This window comes from Leiobunum rupestre, chromosome 10 (genome assembly GCF_980474605.1).
Source record: "Leiobunum rupestre chromosome 10, qqLeiRupe1.1.hap1, whole genome shotgun sequence".
NCBI classification, from domain to species: domain Eukaryota; kingdom Metazoa; phylum Arthropoda; class Arachnida; order Opiliones; family Sclerosomatidae; genus Leiobunum; species Leiobunum rupestre.
In genome coordinates, this window is record NC_143393.1 from 39,326,626 (window position 1) to 39,335,528 (window position 8,903).

The 8,903-nt window shown below is 39.7% G+C and overlaps 2 protein-coding genes across 2 annotated transcripts; both read left to right on the forward strand.

Moving 5' to 3' along the window:
* The first annotated feature begins 3,290 nt into the window (after positions 1-3,290).
* LOC149925643 (uncharacterized) lies at positions 3,291-5,174 on the forward strand. Its single transcript, XM_090161297.1, has 3 exons — positions 3,291-3,375; positions 3,439-3,690; positions 3,765-5,174. Exons 2-3 carry the CDS (start codon positions 3,685-3,687, stop codon positions 5,157-5,159), a joined length of 1,401 nt encoding a protein of 466 aa, XP_090017423.1. The 5' UTR covers positions 3,291-3,375; positions 3,439-3,684; the 3' UTR covers positions 5,160-5,174.
* A 2,301-nt stretch (positions 5,175-7,475) lies between these two features.
* LOC149925644 (cuticle protein 14-like) lies at positions 7,476-8,222 on the forward strand. The gene is made up of 3 exons (XM_090161299.1): positions 7,476-7,540; positions 7,665-7,754; positions 7,829-8,222. The coding sequence occupies exons 1-3, from the start codon at positions 7,535-7,537 to the stop codon at positions 8,201-8,203; spliced, it is 471 nt and encodes a 156-aa protein (XP_090017425.1). The 5' UTR covers positions 7,476-7,534; the 3' UTR covers positions 8,204-8,222.
* The last annotated feature ends 681 nt before the right edge of the window (positions 8,223-8,903 follow it).

Genomic DNA, 8,903 nt, shown 5'->3' on the forward strand with positions numbered 1-8,903 from the left:
AGACCTTATCGAATCTATTCTTAATCGTTTCACTCAAATGAATAAAAAATTCGTAAAATAGATATTATTTTGCAGATTTCATAGATTTTTATTATGGAAGAAAATTTTATCCGTTCGGTACTTTTAAAAATTCCTAAATCTTATAAAAATCGATTCTGAAATGGATATAAGCATTAAAACTGCTCCAGTCTTCAACAACAACCAACAACAAAATAACAGTAAACAACCACAATGGTTGCCATGGTAAAATGTTCAAGAATTTTTGCGCCTTTTTAATCAATAATATTGAAATATTTGTATGGTCGGAACAAATAGTTATTTCACGATATAAGACGTTAGTAACTGTTAACATTACATTCTTAACTGGGATACCCACAGCCATCACAATACAATAGTAATAATAATAATAATCAGTTAGGCTAATACCTAATAACAAAATACTCTTTCGGTTACTACATCACCGGCAACTTAGGCGCTGCCAATGATCACTGCGAAACTGTGGACATTGAAGGCAACAAATTCGGAATATACACCATCAGGGACATCGATGGACGCGTCAGACAAGGATGGTTTCAGAGCCAGAATCAACTCATCTTACTGTTGACACTTTTTACAACGGCCAAAACATCTTAACCATCAACCACGCCGAAGTATTTCCAAACAGCGCGGGTGGTCTGTTCAACGGGTCTTAACTGGTCACCACCGAGAAAAAATCATTGATTTTTTCAATAAATTCATTTTTATAAATACGACTAACAGCCCATTCTTTTTACTCCATTACTCTGGAGCTCTCAATCCAACAATTTCGTTCGATGGTCTCGGAATTCTTATTTGCTGATCGTATTGTTCCAAATTCTTAATTTAATGGTTTTTTAAATTTATATTTTTTATTGATTAGTTTCGTAATGTTTAAAAACAATCTCTTACCTTAACTTATCTTAACTTTACTTTTATATTGTTATTTATTTATTTAATATGTTTATACATGTTCTGATAACCACCCACAACAGACTTTGCCTCTGTGGTTGCCTGTAAAGTGTTTGGGTTTGTGAATTTAATACTTATAAATGTAAATATTTTAATTATACGAAATATAACATGGAAAATAATAATTAAATTTGTGTTGGGCTTTGGAATATTGCTTTTAGAGCGCATTAATGTGGATTTAATTTGCAAATTAATAAATCAGGATTGTAATCTTTTGATACGCGAAAACCTTGAGAGCGTATTTTCTTTTACATATTCGCGATTTGTCTTTAACGTGATCCAAATTCTCAAGATGAATTACGTTTAAAAATCGATACGCTAGCTCCCTCAAATTCGAAAATAATCCGCGTGTAAAAAGCAAAAAACTGGTCGGTTAGCGGCAGGGTTCCCATATGTTTTCCAGCTCGATCCCACGTAAAGGACTATATTTCGTCCGAATCTCGGGAGCTTTATCTGTAGGGTGAATCGTTATATTTTTTGTTTTCAAGGTAAACTTGTAACGAGGGTGAGGCATTGAGGTAACCACGCCTCATACGTGTCTTGATTTATCACGGACTGTTTCTTTTCTCAACTTCAACCCTCTCGTGACAAACGTCCATCTGCCAACAGCGGTTCCATTTGCAGAAACTCTTATTTCCGATGTATTAAACGATCCAATTATCAAATTATATAAAATTATCTTTTTAAATGAAGTCTTGTTTTTGCGCTCATGGACCAGTGTGACTCATATTACTGGCTGAGGCACCATAATCTCTAGAAAAATATTTAATAATTCTGTTTGAAGCTATACAAAAATTTGAGGCCTAATTTTGGGGATTAGAAAAAAATACCGGTATTATTTATAAGAACTCGTTAAAATGCCCAAAGTGATTTTTCTTAATAGAGAGGTTTTTTGACCGTATCATCTGCTTATCACGTGACTTTTGTTGGCCTTGAATATACGTACATGATGGTAAATTTCATATAAACGTATTTTTTTATACCTTTTTAAGTATCTTCGTAAAGAGAGTTTGCTTTTGTTATTTTGACAGTAGATAGACCAAAAAAACTGAATGGTTATTTTAGCAGACGTTTCCAAACAGCTACAGGGAATGAACCGACAGGTTAGGCCCATGCTAGTAAACGTGAACGCGGAGATTCTAGGAAGGTTTGCGTAACTTTATCTAATCTTTTACAAGTTATCCCTACACGTTTTTAAGAGGGTGGCTTAAACTATGGAAAAAAAAATATAATTTAGATCCTAAAAGTGTGGTCGTTGTCCAGAAAGATACACTGGTGTTTAATAATGAATAATAATAATAATCAGCTTAGCTAATACCCAAGGCACCACCATAGGCCGAAGTCAACTAGCGATATCTAAAGCCAATTTCCGGTGGCCGTGGGTTACAATGCGTAGGAGGGTGGTGGCAAGCCCTTCATTCCACGCGAGCCAACAGCTCCTACACACCTACTATTACCGTTACTCTCAGCCAGTTTGGTTGTGGTAGCTTAAGGTTTTGGTATCTTTATGTAGCCCCTGTAGAACTGCTCGACCCGCGCAGCACGTATACAAAAGGCTAAATTTAAATAAAATGATTAGCTTTTTCATTTACGCTACCACCAACCATGCCAAATAAAATATTTATTTTAAAAGTCATCAGATGGCGGAGCGTATATTAAAATACGCTTATTAGCGACCACCCAAAAACGAGTTTGACAATTTGACCTTTTTTTTTCGTCCAACGAATGGCTAATTGAACTTTTTGTATTTTAATTGTTAATTTGGTACCCTAATTATAAAGTAATGTTTGCCTTTATAAATACAAGACAAAAATAAAATCCTTTAAGCTCCAAATTAAAAAATGCAAGCGGCAAAAAGTGGAACAACGTTCGTGGTTCAGTCCGTGAATCTCAGTCGCCAATATTTTTGTCTAAGACGCTTGTCGAAGGCAGCCCCTGGAAACAAGTTCCATTTAAGTGTATATAATTCGGTCAGAAGGACGCGCGAGGAAAACTTCGAAAATTTAAAAAGCTTTTTCTCAAGCAACGAGTCTCAATATCAAGTTCAGGGTCGTTCAAACGAAATCGAGAGTTGGTTTTTTTTCTCCAATCTCCTTAAAAAGTCTACATCGTAATATTTAATAATGAACAAAGAGCCCCTCGATAGACGGATGGCAGCTTGTCCTCGGGGGTTCACGAGGATATGAGTAGACCGAGAGATAATTCTCGAGTATCTCGCTCCTCGGGCCAAATACCTCGTTGTATCCAACCAATCAGAATACTCTGCGTGTATAATTTTAACTTTCTATATAAACCTAACGTTAAGAATATTTATCGCCTATTTATCCTTTCTTACGTAAAACTATTTACATTTATATTTATATCTTGGCGTGATGATAAATATAGCTGGTAAGAATTTGAAATACCACTGTAGTGAAGTCTGCATGTGGTGTTATTCTTTAAATTGAACAGCGCCGATGGGCTGGAATGGTGGAAGGAGGGAATTTAACCCGGACTGGCCAGTCAACAACCCAGAGGAGACTGGTTTTTAAAAACGAAGCGAGTCATTTTTGCCCGGGATAAGGATTTTCTTTTTTTGGGGGGAATGGAGAGGCAGTCGAGGGGCCAACGGAAAAGGGGAGAATTCTTTATAAATAGAAGAGGAACGTCTAATGAAGACACTAGTGTTGTTGTACTTATAGAACTATCACGGTCAAGATGCAGGTACGCAGATCATTTTTCTTTTCTATAGTTCTTCGTTACAGCGAGAATATTTGTTAAGCCTTGGTTACGTTTAGGTTGTTGTGGTTTTTGGATTGCTAACTTTGGTTGCCGGCTTACCTGAACACGCTCCTATCGGAAATTCTCGAGTAGTGAGTTACGTCGCCGACGAAAATGGATACCGAGCCGAGATTCATGACGCGGATGGGACTGTGGCTGATCCGTCCGCATCTCCGGGTAGCTCTCAAGGAGTTTCAGTCACCAACGCTAAGGTGGTGGAGGTAGCGCCCATTAAATACAAGATACGGCATTCTCCCGTGTTCCATTACTACGCGGGTGGAACCGCGCGCGATGACAGTCCCACCCGCGTCCGAGTGTCTTTGAGGAAAAAGGAAAAGGTCGAGGAGAAACCCATCGAAACCATCGTTCCAGCGGTGACTTACTACGGTGACTGGTCCGCGGAGGAGGAGGACGCCATTCAAGCGGGCTCTTCCAATCGAGCCAAAGATTCCAAGGAAGCTGTACTTCGAAAGATTCCGCATTATAGCGGCGCCGAGTCTTTGACGAGATCCGTGGAACCAGTACCGACCTTTTATTCCCAAAACTGGAATCAGGGTGCGGGTGTACCGCAAGAACAAGGCGATCTTAGAAAAGTACCCATCGCTTATTCACCCGATTGGCCATCTCAAGGGGAACTACGGGGACCTCATCAACCGAGAATAATTCCTCTCAAGTTTTACCAATACGCGCCAGGATTTCAACTCGGAGACCAAGGCGTGCAACCGCAGCCTGACGCGCCCGACAGCCCTCAAAGTATTAGAAAAATGGACCAATTTCACAGTTATACCATAAATCACAACGTCCCTGGGGTCCAATACGCGAAGAGATGGTCGCAGGGCCCTCAGCAGCCCGTCGCTAAGTACCCTGTTCAGTACGTTAGCTCTTGGTACGGTCCTAAGAAAGAAGACTCTCAACCGGTAACAGTTCCTGTCAATGTAGGAGTACCTTTGGTCCACTACACCGACGACATTAAGAAGGCCGATTACAAACCATTCACCATCCCGATCTTCAATCATCCAGCCGGACTTCACCGGCATTTGGAGAAACTCAAAGATCACACCATCAAAATCGGCGAGACAATAGAAAGGCACTTGGGCCAATACGCCAGCGTCTTGTCCCCAGTCAGAAAACAAATCAAACCCAGCACCGGCCTCCATAAAATGATCAAACCGCCTGTGGTTTATCATTGGAGTTTACCAGTCGACGGGGGCTCCGGGAAGTGGGAACAGTCCAGCTTGAATCCACCGTCGTGGACCGACGCCAGGAAAGTCGTCGAAAAGGTCAGCGCCATTCTGCCGTACGCAGCCGGTTGGTCCAACTGGAATCCAAACCCTAAACCCGAAGAAGACCCCAAGTTATCCAACACTAGATCGTGGCATTCTGTACCAGAAAGTGTACCAGCTTGGTGGTAAAATAGATTTTATAAAAATGACCCTCGATTTTAATATTATTAATCATTATTATTTCGTTCATATCCTCCAGTCGCCTCAAAAATAAATGTTTGTTGCCAAAAACTGCGTTTTTTGTTCCGTTTATCTAACCGGATTTCTTTAGGGAGATTTTCGGTTTCCTTCGTAGTATTTAAGCCACGTATAAAATCAACCTACTGATGTGTCTATACTAAAGTGATTGCGTATGGTTAACACGTAGGGGCGTTTGCGTGGGTTTTGGTATATATTAGTTCTAACGGTTTTTCCTCCACTGACCCCGTACTTCGAATTTTAATTTTCTTAAATATACCCTGCAGGTCTGCTAAAGAATGTATTTTGTTATTGTAGTCAATTCCCGGTATGGAATTTTTAATTCATTCGCTCTTAAAATAAATTCACAATATTATAATTATTACACAGGCTATACTATAAAAAAATTACAGTGCGCGTGTGGAGAAGAGAAATATCAAACTATCGATAGTTTTGGTCAGATTCAAAATCGTTGCCGTTTGTATTGCCAACGTAAGAGATTTTAATGAAATGCTTCGACATACGGTCGATGGTGCCAATTTAAGTCTTGGGCACCAAAAGTAAATAAACAGGTATTTTACGTCCGCTTAAGCATTTAGTTTATGATTTGACTCAAAGACCGGATATAGCGTAACATACTGTCACTACTTAAAATTTAACTTACACAATCGATAGTTTGATATTTCGATATCCGCCCCTTCTTCACATGCGCATGGCCATTTTTTACGGATCAAGATTTTTTTGTCATTTTTGATTTTTACAGAATAGCCTTCCAGGTTTTATTTAATCAAGCTCCTATTTTTTTATTCCAGTACGAAAATTTTTATTCAATAGAAATTTACGATAAAACATAATCCCTTGAGCTATGATAACGCGTTGAGATTTTGACAAACTTTTTAATTAACGTTAATAAATTTAAAAAATGGCATAAAATAACGCTAGAGTTCTTTAAGGAAACCAAAATTTCTATCTCTATCTTTCTCAAAAAATGGCGTTGCATAAAAATCTAGTTAGTTTTTGTTTTCAAGGGCGCTCGTGAAAAGAATTTGTCAAAGTCTGGGATTCTAGCCACCAAAAAAGCATTCGACAAAAGAAAGTCACCCCCAAGAATGACATCCCGCCCATGGGCGTTTCGAGAAAAAAATATACTAACTGAATAAGAATTTTTTAAATTTCGTCTAGGATATATTTTCTGCAACCTTTGCCATTATCAAACGTACTTTGAAAATTTTGAATTTTCACGCATTTTTCTTCTATATTTATTCAACGTAGCCGCCTAACGAAGTAAAATGTACTTATTTATAAATCATATTTTATCTGAATAATTGTTTTGGAAACTATTAGATGTATTTCTACATATTTCAAGTTAATAACATTAGCAGTATAAGAATAGGAATACTTCTCTAGTAATATTACTTACTTCTGAATGTTTGCAATTAATATATCCAAGGTTTTCCGCATCGAATTAAGAGAGCCTGACATTTCATAATATAAATGAAACGCATTCTAAGTTTTAAGTATTTCTAAATTGTTTCATAACGATCTCATCCTACGCCACAAATAATTAAGAACATTCCATTTCTAAGAGGAAAAAGTTTCAAATGATTTAATAAAAGTTAACACTTTCTCCAAAAAGGCGTTAATTGTGGGGTTAGCCATTAATCCCTGATAAATTAGAATTCAGAGTATATTTAGGAAATCCACATTTAAATGCGGGATAATTATTAATAATCGTAACAATCCAAACTGCCGGGGTGATTTTTTTAATTACCTCTTCGGAAAAATAACGTTTTTGTCGTCTGTGTTCAAGGTTGGGTTGCTTTTAAGAGAAAAGGCTTAACAACTTTTAAACCACACCCTTAGGTCTAAGTAGATCAAGGTTAATATACAATCGCGACTTGCCAAGAACTGATGGCATTTCGGAAAAGACGCGCTTTCGCTTTTTGAATATTCAGGGGGGGGAGGAGTGGGGGGCGAATCGAAGAAAGCGTCACGATCTCGAGGGAAGGGGTGCAGATTATAGGGGGGCGCAACGGAGAATGTTAACGAAGAGTCGATAAGTCAAATAATATGGTTTTAAGGAACCCCAAAATTAACTGTAGAGAAGATTCCCCGACTTGAAAAGACACCGAAGAGATGATATTGGGAGGGCCATCTTTTTCAACCCCCGGACAGCGTCGCACTGTCTTGGGCGGTAGTTTTTTTTGGCTTTTACCCGGTATACTTTGAATGTAAATTTGGAAAGGTATAAAAGGGGATCCTCTTGGGTTGAATCTTCACTTTGGGTCCATCCTCCAAACCGATCTAACACCAATACTCAAACCAACATGCAGGTGAGAACGAAAATTCCTATTCCACCGACAACCAAACTTATATGAAGTTTTGGTTGGTTGTCGAACTCGATTGATTTTCGGTGTACGGGATATTTGATATAATTGAATAATTTTTGTGGTCCAGGTTGTAATTCTCGCCGCTCTCGTCGCCGCCACTTGCGCCTCACCTTTAATCCAGGCCGGAGGCACTAGCGCTACTTACAGCGCCAGAGACGTAAGTCCCCATTATTTCGCGTTTATTTAAAGATATACTGGATGTTGAATGGGTATTCTTAATCACCGAAATAGAACGTCGGTAACTACAATTTCGGTTACGACGAGTCTCACGCTACCGGTGGCACTTTCCGCCGCGAAAGTGGCAGCAAGAACGTCAAGATTGGATCATACGGATTGACCGACGCCGATGGACGCCGAAGAATTGTCAGCTACGTCGCCGACGAGAATGGATTCCGCGCCACCGTCAACTCCAACGAACCCGGAGTCGATGGCTCCAAGGACCCAGCTAGTACCGCCATCAACGGAAGCCCACTGGTCTACGCCGCCGCCGCTCCAGCCCCTGTCCTGTCTTACGCTCTCCCGGCGGTAGCTCCCGGCGCTGGCCCAGTTGCCTACAACAGCGTCGTCCAACACAGTCCACTCTACTCCTACGCTTACCGATTTTAGAAGTCACCCGCCGCTGGTAACCCGTTATTCTTTCAACGTTTTTTCTAATGTACAAACGATTTCACGACGTACTCCGTTGTTGTTATTAATGTTGTTGTTAAATTTGAAGACGCTAACATTGTTTCCGAGATTTGTATCACAATTGTTAATAAAATGCCAATAAAAGTTCATGTTGACGGCAAATTCTGTTATTTGTACAGTATAGGCCTATATAACATTCTGAAGCTTATTATTACGCCTCGCTGAAACCTAGGAGCAACAAACACAACACCCCACACAAGGAGAACGCAACCCGTCAAAAGTCGTGGATTTTCTTGTGTACGTTTTTCATTGGCTAGACGCTTTAGCACCTGCTGCCGTCGGAAGGGGGAAATTCGGAAATTGTCTCCCCCCCACCCGTAAAACGTTCAGTGTAAAGACTCGTGACGCTCGTCCAATGAAATTCGTACACAATCCTTCGTTAGCGTCTTTAAAGGCTAGCTGCGTTCTCCTTGTGTTTGTTGCTCCTAGCTGAAACAGACGCCATTACGTACGTAAGTTTAATTTAGTTGAAAAAAATCACTTTCACTGGCTATTTAATATTCCGCTGGCCCTTAACTAATTACTTCGCGACTGTCCAATGGAAGGGACCTTCGAAAGCAATTAGAGTTTTGAGCCTCGAGGGCTGGTGATTATGGAAAAATGACTAGGTTTTTTATAG

Coding starts and splice junctions, on each gene's coding strand:
- LOC149925644 (XM_090161299.1), top strand. Junction 7,755..7,828: donor CTACTTACAGCGCCAGAGAC/GTAAGTCCCCAT, acceptor TCACCGAAATAG/AACGTCGGTAACTACAATTT.